This window comes from Grammomys surdaster, unplaced genomic scaffold (genome assembly GCF_004785775.1).
Source record: "Grammomys surdaster isolate TR1022 unplaced genomic scaffold, NIH_TR_1.0 126158, whole genome shotgun sequence".
NCBI lineage: Eukaryota > Metazoa > Chordata > Mammalia > Rodentia > Muridae > Grammomys > Grammomys surdaster.
In genome coordinates, this window is record NW_021620966.1 from 1,913,467 (window position 1) to 1,938,380 (window position 24,914).

General features: G+C 42.8%; 2 protein-coding genes across 2 annotated transcripts in view; both read right to left on the reverse strand.

Moving 5' to 3' along the window:
* Gnai3 (G protein subunit alpha i3) overlaps nt 1-18,749 on the reverse strand; it is a 39,795-nt gene extending 21,046 nt beyond the window's left edge. Inside the window, exon 1 of the mRNA XM_028757324.1 lies at nt 18,488-18,749. Coding sequence (XP_028613157.1) covers nt 18,488-18,605 — 118 coding nt within the window. The 5' untranslated portion in view covers nt 18,606-18,749. The remainder of the gene's footprint in view (nt 1-18,487) is intronic.
* Nucleotides 18,750-22,514: 3,765 nt separating this feature from the next.
* On the reverse strand, nt 22,515-23,968 carry Gpr61 (G protein-coupled receptor 61). The gene has a single exon (XM_028757246.1). It carries the CDS (start codon nt 23,862-23,864, stop codon nt 22,515-22,517), a length of 1,350 nt encoding a protein of 449 aa, XP_028613079.1. The 5' UTR covers nt 23,865-23,968.
* Nucleotides 23,969-24,914: the final 946 nt, after the last annotated feature.

Genomic DNA, 24,914 nt, shown 5'->3' on the forward strand with positions numbered 1-24,914 from the left:
ATATATAGAGAGAGAGAGAGAGAGAGAGAGAGAGAGAATCACATTTTATATCAAAACCATTCAATTTTCAGACTCTCATGAAAAGCCAGGCGGTGACACGCCTTTAATCCCAGCACTTGGGAGGCAGAGGCAGCCAGATTTCTGAGTTTGAGAGTTCGAGGCTAGCCTGGTCTACAGAGTGAGTTCCAGGACAGCCAGGGCTACACAGAGAAACCCTGTCTCGAAAAAACCAAACCAAAAAAAAAGTGCCACCAAAATTTTACCCATCTTCCAAGTACCTTCTGAAATCTAAGAGTCATTTGGATTTGGAATCCATTCATTATTCTAGATATCTTAGTTGTGATAAAACATCATGACCAAAATCAACTTAAGAAGGGCTTTCTTTTTCTTACAACTCTCAGGTCACTCCATCACTGAGGAATGATGGGACATGAATTCAATGGGGCAGAAACCTGGAGGCAGGAGCTGATGCAGAAAGAGGCCATGGAGAATGCTGTTTACTGGCTTGCTCTTCAGGGCTTGCTAGACCTGCTTTCTTATAGAATGCAGGACCACCAGCCCAGGGGTGGTACCACCAACAATGGGTTAAGCCTCCCCATGATCACTAACTATAAAAATGTCCTACAGGCTTGGCTACAGCTGGATCTCATGGAGGCCTTTTCTTAATTGAGAGCTCCTTTTCCCAATGACTCCTCTAACTTGTGTTAAGCAGGCATAAAACTAGCCAGTGTGGTAAGCTTACCAAGCTGGAACATAATTTTCTCTCTCCTTAAATATTTCTCAAATTACATAACCTCTTCAATTCTTCACACATCTGAGCCTATATTGCACCTATTATACTACTGCTGTAATTTTCTTAAAACTTCCAGTTCAAAGCTCCTGCTCCTTCACCATTTCCAAAAAGCACCACTGTACAAATTGTCAGCTTATGACTCTCCAAAGTCTTCACGCACCTTCCTCACCTCTGTCCTTGTGAGCTCTGGCTCCAGGCTTACCCCTGAGATACATTACTCCAGCAGCAGCTCTCTTCCAGAGCACTGGCTCTCAGGTTTTAACCCCTCCCTCCAACTACATACATGGATTCTGGACTTCCTAACCTCACCTACAACTTTTTCCTACATTACTTCAAAAAGCAGTAAGTTAAAAGGAACATTTACTTGCCTATTTTCAATTTACCAGGAATAGCAAGATATAAGACCTGGAATAGCCAGAGACTACAGCAGAGGAAGACTACAGCTTGGAGTAGGACGAAGTGAAGATGAAGGTGCAGACAGTAAGAATGGTAACCCTGGGGAGGGGAGGCTGTAAGAGAGAAAGGCTGGGAAGGTCACCACACGCCGTCTCTTTCCTTTCATCTAACTAAAGTCAGTCCAAAGAAAGTCTTAAGTTTACTATGCTTTCTTCTATTTGTATGCCATGAAGCAAGATGGACATCCACAGTATAAAACAGGGTCAACAGAAAATGTTTTGGACAGTACCTGGTTTGCAGTAATGTTTAGTGACTGTTAGCCAGCTACTGTCTGTAAAAACGTCCTCACCGCTGACAACATTACCCAATGATGTTAGGGCTTCAAAGGACTTTTTTTTTCCTAAAACTTCTTTGATAATGATGTTGGTGCAAATTCCTACAGAAATGGAATTGTTTTCAGTTGTTTCAAACTCTAGATGGACACACATTTAAAACAAAACAAAACAAAACAAAAAGAAACTTGTAGACCTAAAACTGCAGCAAACTGCGTCAGTGCGTCCATTAGTCATTCTCTCTCCACCCCACCCTAAGGAACAAAAATCTCTCTTCGTGGTCTATCTGTGGCCCTGCCTACTACCTCTGTTCTCACATCACCCATCTTGGCCTCAGAGCTTTTCTTCCAAGTGTCCCCACAGGTCTATCCCTCGTCAGCAGGCATTCCAGAGGCACTGGAGACCCCTTTTCCTCTTAAATACTTGCTTCTATGGAGAAATCTTGAAATTTCTAGTAACTCCTGGGCAGCTGAGTCCTAAAATGACCCCATCCATGACTAACCCAGCAGTTCCAGACCAGGGCTCTCTTACAGACCTATTGGTACACATATGAGCAAAGACAGCCCCCTGCCCCAAATACCAAAATGAAAGCTTGACCAACAAATAAATTTGATTTCTTTAGCTTAATTTTCCAGCTGTTAAAACCATATTGTAATAAACTCAATGGTACAGTAAATTTCATTGCTACTACGCCATGTCTAGCTATGTGACCTTGGGTAAGTCACTGCCTAGAAGTGCTCTGTCTGTGGTTATACACAAAGCTAACTAACTTCTTACTCTAATACAGGACTCAAATCAAACCACAAATCCATATCATCCTAACAACTAGACAATTCAAAACAGCTACTGTGATACAGGTCTATGATCAGGACAGTGGAAGGTACCAATGTAAGGAAGGAAGAGCTGTCTGACATGCCACCTCCTCCATTCTTGCTTGGAAGTACCTAAGCTAGCAGAGCATTCAAGTTTACATTGCTCCTGTTAGGATGGAATGGGGGTGGGTATCAGCATGGAGAGGGGATGGAAGGAGGGAGGTGAATTACAAATCCTGACAACTAAAGATCAAGAGCACAACCCAGGCTGCTTCCAAAAGGGCTATCTACTGCTTTCACAGATACTCTCCTACTACGAGGGTCCTGGACATCAAACTCAGGTTATCAGGTTGGCAACAAGCACCATCCTGTTAGCCCTGTGATTCATTTGTCTAACATTTATGCATGTGAGTATATGTTTGTCCACAGTATGTTATATGTACATGCACATAGGTGCCTTGAGAGCTTAGACTAATGGTTACCGGTAGCTGTGAGTCACTTGACATGAGTACTGAGATCCAGATTCTAGTCCTCTCTAAGAAGCAGTAAAGAGAGTTGGGTGATGGGGGTGTACCCCTTTAATCTCAGCAGGTAGATCTTTGTGAGTTCCAGGACACCCTAGTCTACAGAGTGAGTTATAGGACAGTCAAGTCTACACAGAGAAATCCTGTCTTGAAAAATAAGAGGGGGAAAAAAAGCCATAAATGGCTCAGTAATCTCTCAGGTCACCCCCCTCCACTCCTCAACTTCACCTCATGATTTCTTTTTCAATAACATGTAGCTAATAGTAAAAATTTAGATCAAGGTAAAAATATTTCACATAAAAATTTTTTCTATACATTATACTTATTACAAAATCCAGTTGGTATTTCCATTTTTTTTCCTCTTTTTTTGAGACAGGATCTCACATGTAGCTCAGAGTTCAATTCATGATCCTCCTATTGCAGGGGTTCAAGTGCTGGAACTGCTTCTTAACTCATCCAAAGGTTAGAGGACGGGGCTGGAAAGACTGCTCAGTGGTTATGAGCTCTTGCTGCCCCTGCAAAGAACTCGTATTTGCTTCCCAACACCTGCATCAGGTGGATCACAGCCACCTGTTACTCCAGCTCCAAGTGATCTAATGTTCACACCTGCCCTCCACAGGTACCTGTGCAATACACACCTCAAAGACACACACATACTCAGAATATAAAACCATCTTTTTCAGAAAAGAATTAGAGATGGCACAGCGAGTAAAGGCACTGACCACCAAGCTGCATCCGGAGTTCACTCTCCAGGATCCATGTGATGGAAGGAGAGCCAGCTACTACGATTTGTCCTCTAACTTCCATATGAGCACTGGAGTGTGTACACACACAAACACACAAACACACACACACACGAGAGAGAGAGAGAGAGAGAGAGAGAGAGAGAGACAGAGAGAGAGAGACACAGAGAGAGACACAGAGAGAGAGACACAGAGAGAGAGACAGAGAGACAGACAGAGACAGACAGACAGACAGACAGACAAGTTAATGACAGACTAGTTAATATGTGATAAAAACTGGCCTGGAGAGATGGCTTAATGCTTAAAAGTACAGGCTGCTCTTCTAGAGAACCCAGGTTCAATTAGCATCACCCACATAATCCAATCCCAAAGGATCTGACACCCTCTTCTGGCCTTCAGGTTTTGTATGAACATGGTAGACCTATGCAGGCAAAACATACACACACATAAAATAGAAAACAAAACTGAAAAAGAAATAAGCAAAAAGGTCAGAAGAATTACTGAAGGGAAAATGTCTCTGCACAAGCAAGAATTGTTCTTCATTTCCATTTAATAAATGTGTCCTGCATGCCTGGAACTCCTAAACACTGAGGCTTCACATTCAGTTCAGCTCAGGAATTTTGGTCCAGTAGGAGCCTTTAGAGGTTAAGAGTTTTCTTGTGAAATTAGAAAGTTTCCTTGGTCTAAAGCATACAAATGGTTCTCCATCCAGCCTACTTGCCCTCTAAGCATGCTAAGCCTCTGTGTGTATAAACACCGGAACACCTACTGAAGACACTCTTCACTCCTCACTGAGTCCTTCCTTGGTTTCTCCCAGGCACAGTGGTCACTGCCTGGTGACCAGCAAAGGATCCTCCCTGTCAGCTGTTGTCTGAATTGAGCTCAGACTGTTCCTCCCCCACTCACGTCAGCACCTCTGGCCTGGCCTGCTGCTCTATGTAACTACCCCCTCACTCCTCATCTGGCTCATCATAATCTGTTAACTGGTTTTCTTGGTTTGATTAGCATAGTTACAAAGCCCTTTTCAGCGTAACCTGAAAACCTTCCATGCTTGTGTACTTCTCCCTTAAAGTCATCCTAACCAGGCTTAGCCTGGCCCTATAGGACAGTTAAACACTGTAACCCTAGTGCTTGTTTAAATTCTAAGTATTTGGGTTTGTGATTGTTTAGAATTCTACCAACCCTAAACTCAAAAGTAAAGTCCTTGGAAGTACAAACAGTGCCTTCTTTCTGTGGCCCACTCCTCCAACCCCAGAGCACAATCTAGGGCAGAGGAGGCACTTAGCAATTAGCTGTGGGGTGAGTGGCTTAAGAGGCTATGATATTCAGCGGTTGCCCCATCACATTTTGTAAATGCTACTTGCAATAGCTGGAATTTCAATGTGGGCAGTTAACAGAGAAATCCCCACTCCTCTGCTATCTTTACTTGGGTGCACACCCACTCCTGACTGCTCTCAGCGCTCAGCCTATGACCAAATGACAGGAAGTTTAGACTTGATACTTGCCTCACTTCCCTCTAACCTTCTCTCCTGGCTCTTCTGGCACACGGCTGTTGTGTTCTAATGGAATATACTGCTGTCAATCTGTCCATCCATTGCAACACATGAGGATGTGAAACAGTGAACATTCACAAGTATCTGTCCAGTGGATGAATGAATAAGCATAAAACAAGGCAGTGAACTTGTACTTAAGGCAGAGATCATGGGTGTCTGCTTTTTGAAAGTTACCTATCACCAAAAAAGGTTTGATGGGTACTGTGAGAAAGTTTTTGTAAAACATTTATTGGGCATCCAATTTTTGACCAAAATCTCAAAAGTACACATTAGAAAAGACGGCCTTTCCAACAAATGGTGCTTGGAAAACTGGACATCCACATGTAGAAAACTGCAACTAGATGCCACTCTCTCACCCTGGATAAAAACCAGGTAGAAGTGGATCAAAGCCTTAATGTAAGACCTGAAACCTCAAGACTGCTACATAAAAGCAGAAAGACAATGCTTCAACACACGGATACAAAGAACTCAGAAGTCCAATAGCTCAGGACCGTAAAAATGAAAAATGGGAGGATATCTGTCCCCTACCTGACAGGATATTAATATACACAATCTTTAAAGAACTCACAAAATTAAATGCCCTAAAACTGATTTGTGAATATGCAAATGAACATGCAAATGGTCGAACAGTTCTCAAAAGAAGAAATACAAATAGCCAATAAATATCCAGGGGGTGGGAATTTTGAGGGTGGGGAAGTGGGAGTGGGGAGGGTAGGAGGGGGTTACATCCACGGAGAAGAAGGAGGAGGGGTAAGGGGATGGGGGGTTCCCGGGTGGGTGGGGGATGGGGTAAGGGGATAACATATGAAATGTAAATAAAATATCCAATAAAAAAATTAATAATATAAACATATTAATTAATAAATAAATAAAATGCAAAAAAAAAGTCTCCCTAGCCATCATGAACATGCAGATTGATACTACACTGAGATTCACAGCTCACTAAAGTCAGAGTGGCTATCATCAAGATACAACCTCAAAAAACTGGCAAGGATGTAGGAAAGAGGAACCCTTACACAACGCAGGTAAAGTACTATGTACTTTATGACTGTAAAGTACTATGGACACCAGTGCGGCAGTTTCTCAAACAACTAAAAACAGAAGGACCACGTATCTACTACACCACTCTTGTGTATACAAGCAAAGGAACCTCAGTCGGCACATCACAGAGACACCTACACACCAGTGTTTACTGCTGCATCATTCACAGAACCAAGGTATGGAACCAGCCTAAACGCCCTTCAACAGATGACTGGATAAAGAAAACTGTATAAATGTGTATAAATGTGTACAGTGGAGTTTTATCCAGCCATAAATAATATGAAAATAAGTGAGAAACTGAATGGACTAGAGATCAATATGTAGAATGCAGTAAGTCTGACTTGGAAGGGCAAATATGTTTTTGCTCATAAGAAAAGTCTAGCTTTACACATATGTGTGTGTGTGTACTGACATGAACAGAGAAAGGGACCATGAGATCTAAAGAGGAGAGTAGTAAGAGAGGAGAGGAAATATCATACAAAACATTTTCTCTCACACTTGGAATCTAGACTTAAACATATAGTTATATATTTCATATGTGAGTCCTGCTTTCACACTGCATGTGTATGTGTATTTGTGTATGTGTGTATACATGTATATACAAATGTAGGCCACTGCCCACTAAAAAAGGGAAGGGAGTTGTTTCTAGAAGGGGATTTAAGGATAGGCAGATACTCTCAAATTCGTGTGTGTGTGTGTGTGTGTGTGTGTGTGTGTGTGTGTGTTGTGTGTATTTGTGTGTATTTGTGTGTGCGCATGTATGTGGTTTATAAAAACCATAAAACAGAACACTACTCAAAGCTCATCTGGTAAAGTACTTGCCTAGCACATGCAAGGTCTTAGGTTTGATCACCAGCACCTTAAAATAAAACCAAACAAATAAGTAAATACAGTAAACAGGACTGGGGATGTAGCTGAGTTAGTACAGTGCTTGCCTAAGCAGGCAAAGCCTTGAGTTTAATCACTGGTACTGTATAAACTGGGTATGGCTGCACACATTATGGGGCACCAGATACCATTACAGATGGTTGTGAGCTACCATGTGGTTGCTGGGAATTGAACTCAGGACCTCTGGAAGAGTAATCAGTGCTCTTAGCCACTGAGCCATCTCTCCAGCCCAGCCTTGAGTTTAATCATTGGTACTGTATAAACTGGGTATGGCTGCACATATTTATAATCCCAATGCTTGATTGACAGGTCAAGGATCAGGAGTTCAAGGTCATCTTCAGCTACACAGAAGAGTCAAGGCCAGCCTGGGATACACACAGATACACACACACACACAAAATAAAGTAGATTTTTTAAAAAAACAGAAAGATCAACCAGCTTACACCAATAAGTCACCAAAGGAAGACACTGGTTTGGTTACCAAAAAAAGGGGAGAAAGGGGCTGCTGGATTGTTGTGACACACTTGTTTAATGCCTTTAATCTCAGCACTTGAGAAGCAGAGGCAGGCAGGAGATCTCTGTGAGTTCAAGGTCAGCCTGACATACAGAGTGAGATCCTAGACAGCCAGGCACAGAAAAACACTGTCTCAAAAAATAAAATAAAAATAAAAAGGAAACTCACTCAGCTCCCCAAATAATACTCAAATGTTATCACTTTTGACTATGACATGACCAGAGTGCTGGTGACTGGCCAGTGCAAGGGCATACTGCAGTTTCATTCCTCACCTTTGCAGAACATAGTAACATTTGGGAAGCAGTCACTTGTAAGTCAGGAACCAGATTATGCTCTGACTGCCTCGGAGTTCTAATTTTGGCCTATGGTGAGTAAGTTTCCTTTTTCTTTGAAAGCAAAGCAACAAACCCCCATTCTGATGCTAAATTATATGGTATTTATGCCATGGCTTAAAACTATTTTTCATTTGGAATAAAAGGAAACAGTAATGCCACAAACAAGTGTAATACATCAGCAGTTGAGAGATCTCATTTTAATTCATAAAATAATACTTTATTATAGTGGAAAATGTTCTTCAAAGCTAATAGCAATGCTAAATTAACCCATTATAACCCATATATTTTAAAATGTTAGAATCAGATCCCAACCCAAATCCTCAAATGATGGCAGCATAGAGTCCTGCATGCTTATTTAAACAAATGTAAAGAGCACACGTTAGCTTCATTTACAGTAAAATATTAAAACATGAGTAAGAGCCTACAAAATGAACGAGTGTTTGATTTCAATTTCCTTTACCATATAAATGCTCAGCAAAACTCAAAGAAGTCTGGGTTCCCTATATGCATTTACTATTCTATTTCATTTTTTATGATAGTATTAATTGTGGTGGCTTCTCCAGAAAAAAGATGGTAACAATGCAAGTCTCTAGACTAGAAACATGCAGACTTGTGTGTATAATAAAGTACAGCTTAAGGTAGCTACTAAAATTTTCAATAAAGGACCAGCAAGATGGCTCAGCAGGTAAAGAGCACTTAGCCTACACGCCTGAGGGTCTGAGTGTGATCTGTGGAACCCAGGCAGAAGGAGAACCAACTCCTGGAAGCTGTTGCCCTCTGACCTCTGCACTATGCTACCTGCATTCAAATTCCCGTTACTCACACCAACACTATAATAAATTTTAAACATTTTTAATGTCTCAAATATGGGCTGGAGAGATGGTCCAGAGTTAAAGAGCACTTGCTGCTCTTGCAGGTGAGAGCTTGGTTCTCATCATCCAAGTCAGGCAGCTGAGAACACCTGTAACACTTGCACATGAGTGCAATGCCCCACAGACACACATACTCATGATTTAAAAAATAAATCTTAAATGTTTCAAATAAATCAAGATGTGGTGGTACAAAGCTGTGATCCCAGCATCAGGAAGGCAAAGCCAGGAAGATCATGTCCTGAATCCTTTTCTACACCAGTCCCCAGTTGAATCTACCTGCTGTCCTGTTCTGAGCCTTTGTCAACACTTCTTAGAGCTGGCAGGCAGGTCAATGGTAGGAAACTACCTCAGTGTGGGTTCCATCTCCAGCATCACAAACCTCACCAAAAGGACTTTCTATCTTTTTAAGGACTGTCTGAAATGTGAGGTTCCTTTCAAAACTGAGTCCTATAATCAATCACATTCCACATAAATGACCATTGGGAAGAGTTCAAGGCCACCTTGGCTATATATACGGTCTCAAAAAAAATTTCACATGTAAGAGGGAAGAAGAAAACCTCTGTCCATGAAAGACAATCAGAAATGCATAGTCATAAATTATACATCAGCATTCTGTTAGAGTACAATATTGGAAACCAGAAAGCTTATAAAATCTTAATTAAATACAATGCAGCATCCTAGATTGACCCTAGACCCTAAAAAGAACATTAATGGGAAAGCTGTAAAATTGAAATGCCGTGTTAAAGTGAGTATTTATATAGCAGCATTGATTTCTTGAGATGATAAATGTAACATTATTTAGAAAACTAACAGAAGAGTAAAGTTAATCCAAAATAAAAAGCTTATTAAAATATTTTATCCTAAATTTTCTTTTCATTTACTTATTCTATGTGTATGCATGTTTGTCTGCATGCACATCTGTGTACTGCAGTGTGTCTGTCTAGTACTCAGAGAGTTCACAAGAAGGCTGTTGGATTATCTGAACTGGAGTTACAGATGTTATGAGCTGCCATGTGGGTGCTGGGAATCAAACCTAGGTCCTCTGGAAGAGAAGCTCTTAACTGCTAAGCTATGTCTCCAGTTCCACATCATAAATACCCTTTAAGCAGAGAAACATTTTGCTGCATCTCAATTATTATTATTGTCGTTATTTTGAGACACATCATAAATACCCTTTAAACAAAGAAGCATTTTGCTATGTCTCAGTTATTATTGTTGCTATTCTTTTGAGACAACTCTCTGTTATGTGGCTCTGGCTGTCCTGAAATTTACTATGTGTAGACCAGGACTAGGCCTGGAACTCCCAGAGATATGTCTGCCTTTGCCTCCAGAGTGCTGGGGTTTTAGGCATATGCCACAATACCCTCCTTTTCTCCAGTGATTTTTAAAATACTTTTAGCCTAATGATTCCAAAGCTATATTGGTAAGCCTAGTCATATCATAATATACTTACTTGTTTTTTAAAATAAATATATTAGGGAAGCTGAGAACATGGCTTAGTGGTAAAAGCCTTTGCCATATAATTCTGATGACCTTAGTTCAGATCTCGAACCCACACCGAAGCTGAATGCACTATCGCACATGCATCTTACTCACAGCATCCCTGCGAGGAGAATCATGAAAGTCTGCAGGCAAACAAGCCTGGAGTATATAGCACAATGGCAGAACAACAGATCTTGTTTCAAACATGGCAGAAAACAAAACTTGGTTCCTGAATTGGTACTCCACATGTGCACCATAGCACATGTAAGAGCCACACACACCGCCCCTGACATCAGTACATGACTAAAACACAACAAAATGCAGTACAGTGTAGCACTGCCACGGTTCTTGGGATTTAGTAGAATACTATTTAAATTTTAAAGTCAAATTGAAAGACAGATTATTTTGCTGTAGTTATCCAGACCACAATTAACAGACTATGCAGTCACTAGAGGATGATTAATTACAAGATGACAGCAATCAAGCAACCTTGCTAAGTTTAAATAGTCCTGATTTAAATGGTCCCTATATATGACCAGTGTAGTGTTAACAACAAACCAGATGAGTAGAAAGATGTGAGGTCAGCTTAAACATGTAAATAGACTTGTAGCAAAACACACAGGATTCATATGAGTAAGTAGGAAAAAAAATCTCAAGGGCCAGAGAGATGGCTCAGGCTCTTGGTGCCAAGCCTGATGATCCGCGTTCCATCTCTGGCACCCACAGTGTAGAAGGAGAAAACCAATTAAATCCAGGTGACACTGACTATCCTATATTAGATGTGCTGAGAACTGGACATTCTACCTCCCACAAGACTTCCACATGTGTGCTGTGGTGTGCACACCCATCCACACCCACACTCATACCACAGACAAAAATCAATCAATCAATCAAAAAGAAGGGGGGTGGTCAGAAAGCTCCACCTCCCCTTTCTGAGACAGGATTTCTCTTTGTAATCATGACTGACCAGGAATTCACAAGACCAAGCTGGCCTTGAGCTCAAGAGCTCTGCCTGCCCGTGCCTCCCAAATGCTGATATGGAACTAAAGCATGCACCATCACACCTGGAGAGAACTGCTTTTAAGTTAACGAGAATTTTCTAAGATGTAAAATACTACCTTCCTTCAAAAATTTTTTATATGAGTATCAAAACTGTCCACTTGAAAATAGGACTCAGTAATAAAATGTTGACAGTGTACAAGAGTGATGTATCAACACTGAAAACATGAAACTATCTCAGGTAATTCCTAACAGGCTTTTTAAAACCAAAGTTCAACGTGGAAGTCGAAGCTCAGGTCTGAAAACCAGCTCCTCCTAAAGTTCCTCAGCTCTAGCCAGGGTTCATAGACATTCAACGGTGGACCTTCAAGCATCCTCCTCCTCTGCTTAGTTCACATCAAATATATAAACTTCTGTTACAGCCTAAGGACAACAGAAAGTCCACTCACGAGGAGCACTACATCCAGCGAGAACAACTGAACCCTGTTTCCAGCAGTGTTATTCAGTACAAACAGTTTAAATTACAGCAATGATACAGCTGATCACTAATCAGGTAACAGGATAACCCGGATAGATAAAAGCTTAAAGATAACACCAACTTTCGAGAGCCTACAAAAGAGCTATCCTAAACTGAAGACCACACAGAAAATCGAACACCAAAATAAGTTATTTTTTCTGTGCCCTGGTGAACCCTTTACACCATGGGTGTTTATGATGCACATTTTTAATTTTTAACTGTCTTCCTGACAGCCCCATGATGTTCAACTAATTTCAACTAAGAAAAATAAGACAAAATAGTCTTCTTTATAACTTGTTAAATTATATAAATTTCACAATCAAGGGACTCCCAAGACCAAATTCAAAGCCCTCGCTGGTTCCGAGGAGGGAAAATGAAGGGTAGAGAGACCGAATCTCACACTGCTCAGGCCTTTATCAGATGGGATCTCCATGTCGGAACTGAGTTACTAATTCTGAGAGGTTTACAAATACTAGTATATTAAATTCTGCTGACTAAAAAACATTTTAAAATTAATAATCAGGACAAATTTAGTGCCTGTGCTCTAGCTACTTCATAGTTCGAGAGTCCATCTTAAATTGGTCTTCACTGTTAACATGTTAACTCCTGAGTACTTGAAGCATCTCTCTCTCCTCACTTCCCTTGAAGCTATACCTGAGGGGAAAAACTACAACAAACTAGATGGAACAGGACAACACAGAAGCAAACTCATCTAGATACTTCAATTTACATTGCCAAATGTTTTTACTTACCCCTTTACAAATCCTGTAAGCAAAGGTTTTAGTAACCAACTAGTCTGCTGTACCTCTTCCTTAGTTTTGGATGGCCCCACTCCAAGTACTCTTTCTTAAAAGCAGTAGACAGAAGTGCTGGCTACATCGAAACCAGAAGTGATAAAGTACAGTCCGGGGGGGGGGGGGGGGAGAGGGACAGGTTGTTTGCATTTTCTGTTTAATTTAAACGAAAGGTAATTAAATCCAGGTGACATTGACTATCCTGTGTTAGATGTGCTGAGACCTGGACATTCTACTTCCAGGTGAATTTAAACTTATCTGCCAACTACACAAAACGACAGCTTAGGGCACAGGTCTGTGAATGAACCTTATTCAGAGACCTGTGCATAGTCATTAGAATATGTGTAGCAGTTGTTTTATTAAATCACTTTCATGTTTTATAAAAAAAAAAATGACAGCTTAACACAGAATGATCAGATTTGAATAAGGGAGAAACTGAAGCAGAGATGTGCCTGCTTCTCTAATGTCCAACCTAGATGATATGTCTATCAGGCAAAGACACTTGTTGGTCATTAATCATTATTTCTTCAGCCATGCCTTTTTACTAGAGAATCTGGCCTACCTTGACACTTGAAAGGGTCAGCCTTATAGAATTCGGGATACTCTATCACCTCTATCACACACCCACCACAAACAACTGGATTATGGCGGGTACCTGGCAAGGTTAGACCAATCTGATGCTTTCCCAGGAATCTGGATTAGGGTTCCTGGAACCCTGCGCTAGATAACAAGACTTAAGTACCAGGTATGTTTGAATGTGAGCCAGAAAAGGTACCAGAGTGAGCCAAAGATGAAGACTGGTGTGTGGTGGGAAACAAGGAGTATTTCAAGGGAGCAGAGAAAGACGAGATGAAGCTGTGACTTAGCTAGCAAAGCAGTGTAAGCAGACAGCCTGCTCTAGAAGTGAGGTGGGCACTGCAGCTCATATTTCACTGCTTACTATCCTTGGATGCCAACTGCCTGTGAAGCTGCTTAGTTAGTATATTGTCTATAAACCCCCTCTACTTGTATTAGTGTGACCATTTCCTGTTCCTTATGGACCCTAGATTATGTCTTACAACAAAAGATCTAGAGAAAGCCCTAGTCCTCCTGCCTAAAGGACCATATAGTTAGAAGTAAGGGTGTCTGGGGTGTGTATGTGTGTGTGTGTGTGTGTGTGTGTGTATGTTCATTAAGGGTGACATAAAAACAGGACAAAGTTTCAAAGAGGTTCAGAATATCAGTAAGAACAGAACTTCAGTTTCACTAATCTCTGAAACTGATATCTCCATCAAAAAACATTCTGAACAGAAACCATTGTCCCCAAACTAAAGACCATTTTGTAATGGTTCAAGTGTAATCAGCTGAAGTTATTTTTAAAAGAGGTACAGTTAGTTGTCCTCTCAATTCAGAAGTTACGTCCCTTGTAAATCTTCAAAGTGCCGGGGGCCTAGTCCATATTTATCATTGTCTACTACTTCACCCAGAGAAAATCCTGACAGGATATGGAGAGATGCTGTGTTTTCATGCTGCAAATGTGATGAATATACTCACATAAAAGGCTCAAAGAGCCAGGTGTGGTGGTGCACGCCTTTAATCCCAGCACTTGGGAGGCAGAGGCAGGTGGATTTCTGAGTTGGAGGCCAGCCTGGTCTACAGAGTGAGTTCCCGGACAGCCAGGGCTATACAGAGAAATTCTGTCTCGAAAAAAAAAAAAAAAAAGAAAAAGGCTCAAAGAGGGGCTGGCTAGTGGCTCAGCAGTCAAGAGCAGCTGTTGCTCTTGCAGACGACTCAGCACCCACACGGTGGTTCATAACCATCCTTAACTCCAATTCCAGAGGATCTGAAACCCTCTTCTGACCTCTCTGTGGGCATGAGGCCCACATGCAGCTCACCTATAAATCTGTAGGTAAAGCACTCGCACATAAACTCACAGAGATCCACTGGCCTCTGCTTCCTGAATTCTGGGATTAAATGTATGCATCATCACCACCTGGCTTCTAAAAAATGTTTTTAAGGCACAAAAACTAAGGTTATTAAAAAGAATCTTTTAATTTCAATGCTTATTTCTACTTTTTTATTCCAGTTTCTTTCTTTTCTCCAAGTATGATAGAGAAATCCTTACTAGAAATTTAGGTCCTACAAACCTTATGCTAAAGAGGTAGCAAAAACTACAACTACTGTCCTAAATAAGGATCAAAGGAGATGCTTATTTTCAATCACCACTTTCCGTCAGTAATTTCCAAGTTAAATATGAATAACCAATTTTATAATATAAAATTAAAATGCAATATTTCAATTCTTTGCATGCAACTTAGGTTTTGCCATAAAACACAAATTATTATCAGCACAGGATTAACTTGAAGAATGTCAAGTGTCTGAAACACCCCTCAAAAATAGAAACTAAAATGATATGCCTCACAAGCACTCTGACAGAGGTTGCCATTTACTGATTGTTATCTTCTAGACACTACCCTAAGCATTCTATGTAAGTTATGTCACTTTATATTATGAAACAGGAAGAGTCGCCCCTACTTACATATGTGAATATAATCCATATGGTTAAGTGACTTGGTCTGGGTTTCACAACTAGTAGGTGGAGGTGGGAACTTAATTTGGTTTTGTCTGAATCCAAAAGCAGTGTCATTATAAATTACATTAGCACCTCTCAACTCCTGTGACATCATAACACATACTGGAGAGTATTTTGGTGGAAGAGATTTTTCTTTACAAGATTATGCCATGAAAATGAAATGTAAAATATTACAGGTTATTAAACATTGAACTGGCACAATCCTTGTAAATGATTTTTCTCTTCAGATTATTAAATTGAAGAAGTTTGCAGAGAAAAAATCACATCAAAACTGTCCAAATACACTTCAACTGCTGTAAAGTCCAAAGCTATACAATCATTTCAGAGTTAGGCACTGTGAGCCTAGATGCTGGAAGGCTGAGGCCGGCTGAGAGCTCCAAGATCATTTGAGCTACATACACAATAAGCCCCTGTCTCAAAACAAGACTTGAAATTTGAACATACAACTCCAAGTAGCAGACCTACATACCACCCTATACACACTAGTTGGGAATATTTATATGACACAGTAGTATATGACACTGTGGTTAAGCAGCCATTTGGCATAACAAGATCTTCCCAGTAATATCCAGAGAAAATTCCAACCAAGGGAGGAATCAGAATACTTAAGTCTTCCTTAGAAATTAAGCGTATACTAACTTATTCATTCAAATGGCCATAACGCTGACGTTTAACAATAATAACCAGGGACCATTCACTGACTGTGGTCTGCTTTGTATTATTACCACATTTAATCCTCCCAACCATGCTGAAGGATCTCTACTTCCTATACCTAAAAGTAAAGAAATGGAGGCAAATGGAAATGACTTTCCTAAGTTACAGCTAGTGAACACAAATTAGAATTGGAAGCCTTCTGACTTCAAAGCCCATGCTGCATATCACTACATGAAATTACAGCCACGTACGAAACAAAAGACACGAACCAGCAGAGACAAGAGAGGTAAATTTCAATGTAAACTAAACTGGATAGTCTCAGTGCTGAAGGAAAATGGCTTACATGTACCAAGGGAAACTTTTTGCAGCCAAAAAAAACGGGAAGGGGATAATTGAAATATCATATAGGGTGCTTTTTTATATACTACATAGGTAAATTTTACTTAATGTGTCTGGATGTTTAATCTGCATGTATGTTTATATGTACATGGCTACAGATGGTTGTGAGCCATGTGGGTACTGAGAACCAAATGCAGGACCTCTGTAAGAACAGCAAGTGTTCATGACTGTTGAAACATGTCTCCAGGCCCATAAAAGATCTTTTACCTTCACATATGCATCATGACACAGCTCAGGTAAGACCAGCTGTCTCTGCAACCTACTTCAACTTACTGGTTTAATTTGCTCAAAATATGGTCATAAAAAACCCTGGGGGGGGGGAAGTTTCATGGTGTGGTACACACCTATAATCTCAGCTACAGGAACTCATGAATTTCGAGGCCAAGATTGTCTCAAAACAAAACCAAGAAAGTTTAAAAAAAAAAAACCTGGTAAATATTAAAAACAAATGTTTAGTACTTTGGCTTGTACTTTAACTTTTCAAATTCTGTAAGCTATTGTGTGTTTAATTTTTTTTAATTAAAGGAACTAAAGACCCTGAATAAAGATTTTTCCAGGTACTTGGATAGTTCTGCTTGCCTGAGTTTTTTCAATGGCCAATATAAATCAAATCCCAGAACATGAGAATGTATCTTTGATTTCACAATTGATTATTACAAAAAATGTTAATGTCACTGGTGTGCTGATAGATGCTGCAATCCCAGCATTAGGGAAGCCAACTGCAGGAGGATGGAGAATTGAAGGCCAGCCTAGGCTGCAGAGTGACACTGTCTCAAAACACAGCAACTAAGGCAGGGGAGAAAACTGACAAGTGTTGTGTTTTTCATCAGACTCTGAAAGGTTCCCATGAACCACCATTCACCACAAACTTGATTACACTGAAATACTTAAGATCCTGCCAGGTACTTAACCAGAAGTACTAAGTACTTAACCACTAAGTACCAGAAACCACATCCATCCACAGAAGATTCTTGTTGTAGGGACACTGGCAGTCCAGTGATTTGAATTATAGCGTAACCTTTTCTTTATATTCAAGGTGCCGCTCAGAGCTTTCAAAATATATAAGCAACCAGCCAGCCCATCTTAAAGCACAAAGTCAGTCTGAGATTATGGCGGCTGTGTCCGTCCTCTGGAGCTTTACAAAGTGAAATCAGTACTCTACAGTGACCTTTCGGAACTGTATTTATCTAAAAAGTTCTGCTGCTTAGAGAACCTGTGAGTCGTACTTATCCTCATCTAACAGATTCCTCAAACATAGGAATAATGAATACAGCTGAATTTACTGATAAGCTAATACCAGAGAACTTTATATGATTTACTGGGCCTATCGAAATTTAAAACTAAATTATCCTGACTAAATATAAAAAGCCACTTGAGTATAAGGAAACAAGCTGTTTGTAGTCTGAAAGCCAATACTTTTATTTGGAAAAGCCCAATAAAAATCAACTCCTCCCAAATGTACCACAATCTTTACAGTAATCTGCCCCAGTCCATATGTTATCCTATACTATTCCCAACGCACATGGTCCCACTGTTATCTACTGTCCTCTACCACAAACCTCAAAAATGGCATTCTTTCAATTTCCCCAGCTTACACCATCCCTATCCCTTTAATAAAAAAACAGGAGTTACAGAACCTCAAGAGAATTTTTAAAAAAAGATTTTAAAAAAGTTGAAAAAGTATTGGCGGCCGGCCTCTGCACCCAAGTTCTTTTCTCTTATACCTAAGAACCTGTCACTTATTTCACCCGCCTCCTGGGTGTTCCTGGACAATCCACCTCACTAACAGTACAAAAAGACTTACGAGAAGGTTCTTTATGTGATCCCTCTGTCCTAGCTTCACTATTTAATCATTCAATCCTTCCAGCTTTATCCTGACATCACGTATCAAACTCACACAAACCCTAGACAGGCCCGCCACACACCATACACTATCCTCCTCAACACGTTCCAGTCCAATGTGAAACCTCCCTAATATCGGTCCCTTCCTTTAAGAGCCCCTCCCGGATTCCCAACACAGTCTCAGAGTTCCAAACTCCCCAACTCTGCTAAGCACCATCCCAGCCAGGTTACACCCTCTCCAACCTGAAATCCCCACGCCTTCCGGGGCCTCAATCACCAAGCCCAGTACCCGCCCCATGCCGGGCATTCCCTCCCTGTCCCTTTGGGGTCCTTTCCTCCGGCCTGGCCAGACCCCTGTGAGCTCGGGCTGCTCCCGGGCCGGGCTCTCCGGCTCTAGCACTCCAGCTCCGCCCCCAGCCCCTCACCGAGCAGCAGCAGCTTCACTTCTTTGGCCGCTTTCTCCCCGTCCTCCCGCAAGTTGCGGTCGATCATCTTGCTCCGCTCCACCGCCGCCTTGTCCTCGGCGCTTAACGTGCAGCCCATGGCGGCGGCAGAAGAGGGGACCGGGCCCGGGCTCACTCACACACCGCGGGAACCGCGACACACCGGCGGAGACGCGTCTTCTGCTGGGCGGTGGCCTTCTCCGTCAGCTCCCCTAGAGCCCGGAAGAACCGGATATCTGCTCTTCACGACACTTCCGGCGACGCCCAGCGGCCGTTACTACTTAGAGCGCTGTGGCAGTGGGCGGCGGAGGAGGTACGGAAAGCGGAAGTCCCTGAGAATCTGGGTATTCCCGTGGAGAGTTGGTGATCCGTCCTCCGCACCTCCCAGCCTGAATACCCTTCTACTTCTTGGGCTCCTGGACTTTGGTTCCAAGAGTAGGTAGAAAAAGCGGGACTTCCAGCACACGGTGTGCTCTTGAGGACGCACTGGAGGTTTGATGGTGAGGATAGATTCCCAAATAAGAGCTCACAGCCCTCTAGGAATTTCTAGTGGGAAAAGTCTCCCACTCCAGAAAAAAACCTTTTCCTTTTCATCTGCGATTGTGGAGCTCGGGTCTCTGCCCAAAGCTGAGTGTTGGACGCTTCAGCCAAAGTTCCCTCAGTCTGATCTTTGAGATGCCCAGCCTGGGTTTTTATCCATTCCTCAGGCTACACCTGTTATGCCAAGTGTATCTAAGTCCTTCTGCTACTACGTACGAATTTCTGTGAGCTGGCACTCCTATGTTGGCAAAGGATCACTCGAAAAATAGGTACTAAGTATTAGAACTTGAAAATAGGTGTACTTCATTTATAACATTTCCGTGCTTCCCTTTCTCCAATATAAACCAACGGTGAACTACTCTGAGGACATAGTTCCATACCCAGAAGTAAACTAGCGCATCCTTCTCTAATCTAACAAGGATTCCTGTGATAAGCACAGAAAAGGGGAGCTTAGTAAAAGTCATCTCTCTACTATCGCCTGAATACTTGTGAATCATAACACTGTGAAGAATATCCCAAAGTACCTTCACTGCCAAATAACCCCACAATGTCTCTCACCACCAGTTTTAGGAAGGGGTACTTTTTGCAGCCATTGAAACTTTTCCCTGGAATTTAAAACATTTCTCTAGTAGGAGGTAAACTTAAAATACAAATTCCCAACAGAAAGGTCTCTAGAGTGGAAATTAATGAATTAGAACCATTTTATTAGACTAACCTCATTCACTTCACCTGTAACGCTTATCAACTCCAAGTCTGAAATTCTCCCACACATTTCTAAATGACCATTAAAAAGAAACAGGCTGCTTTTCCTTTCTGATCATTTCTTGGGGGGAAAGTACAAAAGGAAAGTGGAAAACACAATGTTTCTTGAGTACTTGTTTGCCAGGTAGGTGCTTGTATGTCTCATCTCTTAATCCTCACAACAAGCCTGTGACGTAGGCAATATCGATCCCCATTGTCCCCATGAGGAAATGGGCTCAGAGAAATCAAGTAATTTTCCCACGGCCACACAGTGAGCACATCATGCCTAGTTTCATACTTCATTCTTTCTACCTGGCCTCTAGAAGGGATTGCTCGGGAACACCTGACAACAGAGAGTAAAGATTTTGGATGGCCGTCACCTCAATACCAAGATGTTGGCAACACTGATTGACAAGATGATTGTCTCACCATGTTGCTTTCTCAGCATGTAAGGAAGACTGTCCAGAAACAGCTAGTAAGAGCTAAGGAGTGTATATTGAACTTTACCAGTATGTCTCAGTGACTAGAAAATTCCTGGAAGGTGGCCATAGCAAAACTTGCGGAGAAAGTTCTCTTCATAATAAAAGGAAAGTTTTACTTTCTTTATGATCGGTTCCTACAGCCAGGGAAAAAATGGCAGCTTACTAGTTAATGACAGCAATGTGTCAGTATGACTTAGAAATACCCTGCTCTTAAAGCTTCCTTTAAATACGAAGCAAGGGTTGAAGGGCAAAGTTAAAAGAGAAAAATTAATAAAATGGCTGCCAAGCAATGTTTAACACACACACACACACCCTTCATGTGTACATTTCCTGTTTCTACTGGGTTCACACTGCCCTCTGCTGGCTGTTTCTGAGTCTACTAGCTGATTGGTGGATTAATAGTATGTGAAAGTTTTTCTCTTATGATGTACTAGGAAGAAGCTTTCTCAACATGAATTTTATCTCAAAAGAAAGGGAAACGGTTTTAAAGTCGGAAGGACTCTCCTTTGCTGTATGTTACTTTCTAAAGGATTTCCTCAGTGTAACAGGCACTGGACTAGAAGAACACACAAATGATAGCAAGACCTGGAAGTGTACCTAAGCCAAAAGGGGGAAAAAGCTGTTTGCCCAGGTTTATTTAGTAGATTATTTTCTTCATTAGAGAGTTTTGCTTACAACCTGCATGAAGTCTCCATGTACCACTTCAATAAATTCTCAAAAGTCAGGACCATAGATATATTTTCCTTACTGTACAACTTTATCAGACCTAAATGCTCTACAAAAATGCAAATATCTTATCCAGTTAGATGGTGAAGTCCTTGAAGGCAGAGATGACACATCAAGTGTGTGTGCCCCAGGGGGTGTTGCTGTTCAGCTATGCATTGAATAGAACCGAAGGAGTCAATGTTGATATTAATATAACTTTTTATCATAAAATTTATTGGTTGTTCAAAGGGGAAACTACTCCACCCCAACCCACTTTCCCCCTTTCATGTTCAGTGAACCAGATATTTGTTCAGATATAGACCACATCACCCTCTGGTCCTACCTTGACCCTTTAGTTTTCAGCTAAGGGAAACGGAATGAACAGAACCCAGAGGGGAAGCCTGTCCAGTTTGCAATTAATCCCTCTCCACTGAAAGTAACACTGCTGATATTAACCAACACGGTTCCTATAGTCTTAATCAATAAGCAGCAAAGCCCAATTCTCTGCTCTCTCTCCAACCTAGGGCTGCAGGTAGGAGACAGATTTAAGTCTTTGTTACAGAAGCTAATTTTGAGAGCAATGAATGAGAACAGGGAAGCGTTTCGTGGACTATGGAAACCCCACCCTTCCCGTGCCCGACCTGAGTCTCTTGTACCCGAATGTCCAGGGGGCTGGAAGTGGGTCACTGCCATGAGGAGATAGATCAGGGAGGCCAGTCCTGGAAAGAAAAGATTGGCAGTATTATTGATCGGAGTAATTTACCTGGCCTTTCTGTATCCAGCCACGTTACCAATTCAAAGGCTAACACCCACCCTCAGCTCTCTGACCCCTGAGTCATTCTAGTTACTCAAAAGACAGGGAGGAAAGGGGCATCCTGTCTCCTGCTCATCTCTGCTGAGGTCGGGGCCCACACTTGGTCTCCTACATGCAGGAAAGAGAAGACAGGAGAGAGCTGCAGAGTTTTCTGTCTTCTCCTCCACTACCGTACTTGCAATTTAGTTCACCCCTACAGGTCTTCTCGCTTTAGACATTAACTTTTAGGAAGAGATCTATTAACTCATGGAAACACTTGGCTAGTTTTGTCCTTTTTTAACCTAGTTAGCAGATGAGAAGATGTGGGCCGTTTTCTTACCTTGTCTCAGTGTAAGTATTAGTCTGGACTATTACACTGGAAAAAAGTAAACCTCAACGGTCCCCAGAATAAATGCTCCTAGCCTGCTGCTCCAACACCTACCCTTAGGAAGTTTCCCTGTCTCCTGAGGCATGAGGAGTTCACTGGTAGAAAGGCTGCCCCTCACCTTTGTCACCCTTTTCTCTCATCACCGTCTCACCATACCCAGGTTCCCTCCCCCAATAGTCAAAGATCACAGCCAAGTCCAAGGATTTTTGCCACACGTCCATCCTGTTGACTCTGGTCCTGACCCAGGAAACACCAAACAAAAGCTAAGTCCAAAGACCCTAGCCCAAACCCTGGCCAGTAGGAAAAGAAGTCCTTGAGATCATAAACCAGCCCCAAGCCTCATTTCCCTCTTAGTGTCCATCATGACTCCAGCCTTGGTGAGGGGGCGGGACGGAGGTAGCTGTCCGACATGATGATGTCGCTGGTGAGTTGCTGCTCCAGGAACTCTGAAGTCTCCTCAGCAATCTGGCCTGGGATTCGAAAGTCAACAGCAGGCGGTGGCTCCCGCTTAGGGCTGGGTAGGGGCCGAGAAACCCAGTTCTCAGAGGTCCCCTGGAGGAACTGTAGGAAGTTCTCCTCGATAGAGCCCTCGCGACTAGGCAGCCTCAGCTCTTCCTCTGGAGCTGCCTTGAAGAAGCAGACAAACTGTTTGCTAAGCTCACCCCGGATCTGACGGTTGAGGCATCCGTAGAAAAAAGGGTTGGAAGTGAAGCAAAAGTAGCCAATCCAGGTCACCACGTTCTCCACCTGTCCTGTTGAAATGGGCTGAGCGCTCAGGGCAACATAGAGATGGAAAGAGAAGTAGGGCAGCCAACAAAGCAAGAACTGTCCCCCTACAGCAAGGAGGACCACTGCTGCCTTCCCACCCCCAAACGTCCGGTGTGGGGTGGTCTGGTGAGCCCCAGAGCTGGTGACCATAGTAGAGCGGCTACTGAGAGACTCAGAGCGTTGCCGGGGCGTCTCCATCCACGTGGGCAGCGGCCCGTGTTGCATGGCAGCCACGCGAGCCACTCGAAACATGCTGCAGTAGACCACAAAGATCAGGATCAAGGGCAGCAAGAAGTAAAGAACAGCAAAGACCACCACGAAAAGCTGGCAGTAGGCACTATGGCTCCATTGGAGAGAACAGCCGTGGTTAACACTGGGAGCTCCTTCCTCCCAGTAGACCCTTCCCAACACTGGCACAGAAGCCATGGCCAGGGCCTTTACCCACACGCCCACCAGCACGGAGGCCACCAGCCCTAGTGTCATGCGCACCTCGTAGCGCATGGGGTGGACCACATAATAGTAGCGTTCCACATTAATGGCAGACACCGAAAGGATGGCCAGGCTGACAAAGCAAACGCTTAAGAACAGGTAGAGACGGCAGGCCACCTCCCCAAAGAGGGCATGGTCAAAGAGGGCAGAGCTGGAGAGCATGGCCAGGGGCATGAGGGTCAGGGCAGCCAGCAGGTCCACCAGACAGAGATGGAAGACAAAAACAAATTTTCGAAGGGCGGGTGTCTTGGCAATAACAGCCATCACAGCAGCATTGCCAGCCACAGCGGTGAGATCCAACAGGAGCATGAAGAAAAGGGCCACAGATTCTGAAGCCACGTCCCGTAGTCCCAACTCTGGGACTCCGCTGGCAGTAGAGGGACCTGGGGTTTGAAGGGCCCTTCCCAAAGTGGACGAGTTTCCTGATGACTGGGGGATGGGTGAGGACTCCATGGGGCCGAAAGAGGACACCCAGGGCACTTCCTGTTACAGGCCCATCCCCCATCCTACTCCACAACCCTGGGATGTAAGCCCAGGTCCAGGCTTCCCAATTTTGTTGGGGGGCCTTCTGCTGGAGCCTATAAAACAGGCTCTTATCACCAGCCTTCCATGGGCTCCTATGTAGACAGAGTGTCAGGCAAGGCTTCTCCAAACTCACGAGCTCATGTCCAGTTTCTGTCAGAAGGTACCCCACGGGTCAGCCCCGTGATGGGAAGTAGCAGCCGTGTAAGGGACAGATCCTCACATGCTGTGCAGTACTCCACTTTCTGAGTGGCCTGTGGCAGCTCTTTTCCCGCTTTCTTTTCTAGTTCTCCATGCTCTTCTTCCCTTTCGAGGGCAGTTCTAAATCCTCCTCTGTCTCCCTTCTCCAGGGTTCTGCTTTGCTCTAGGACAGTGCTCTGGCTTTAGGGTTGATTTTGTGAAATTTCTGATTTTCTCATCAGAATGGGGAGTAGAAGGAGCACGAGACTCAGCTTCTTGTTCCAGGTGTGGAAATTACTCACTCTGAAGCGCTTCTGGACTCCAGTTTCCTCATGAAGGCATCTGTAGAAGGAAGAAACAACATCTATTTTGTAACTGTCCGTAGGGTCTGGTCTGGTTGCTTTAATAGTATCATCATATACAATAATGATCACATGGTACTCTACTCGGGCCAGGCCCTGACCTATGCACACTGTGTCCATCAGAGCATCCTCATTCTCATGCAATCCTCTGAGACAGATAACATGATCTTCATGTGTCCACAGACAGACCTGCTGCCAAGAGAAGTCAAGGAGCACACCCAAGATCATACAGTCAAATGTAGTCTGGCTCCAGGGACATTCTTTTGCCTACCATGTCGTTCTATGCAGGAGAGTAGCCTCCATATCAACTAGAATCTAGTAGGCTTCCAGTAAATCGTGGTTGAACTTGAACAGATCCTAATGTTAACTATCACCTGGAAAGGTCAGCTGTACCTTAGTCCCTACTGACATCATCACTCCTAAGACAAAGGGCTGCTAG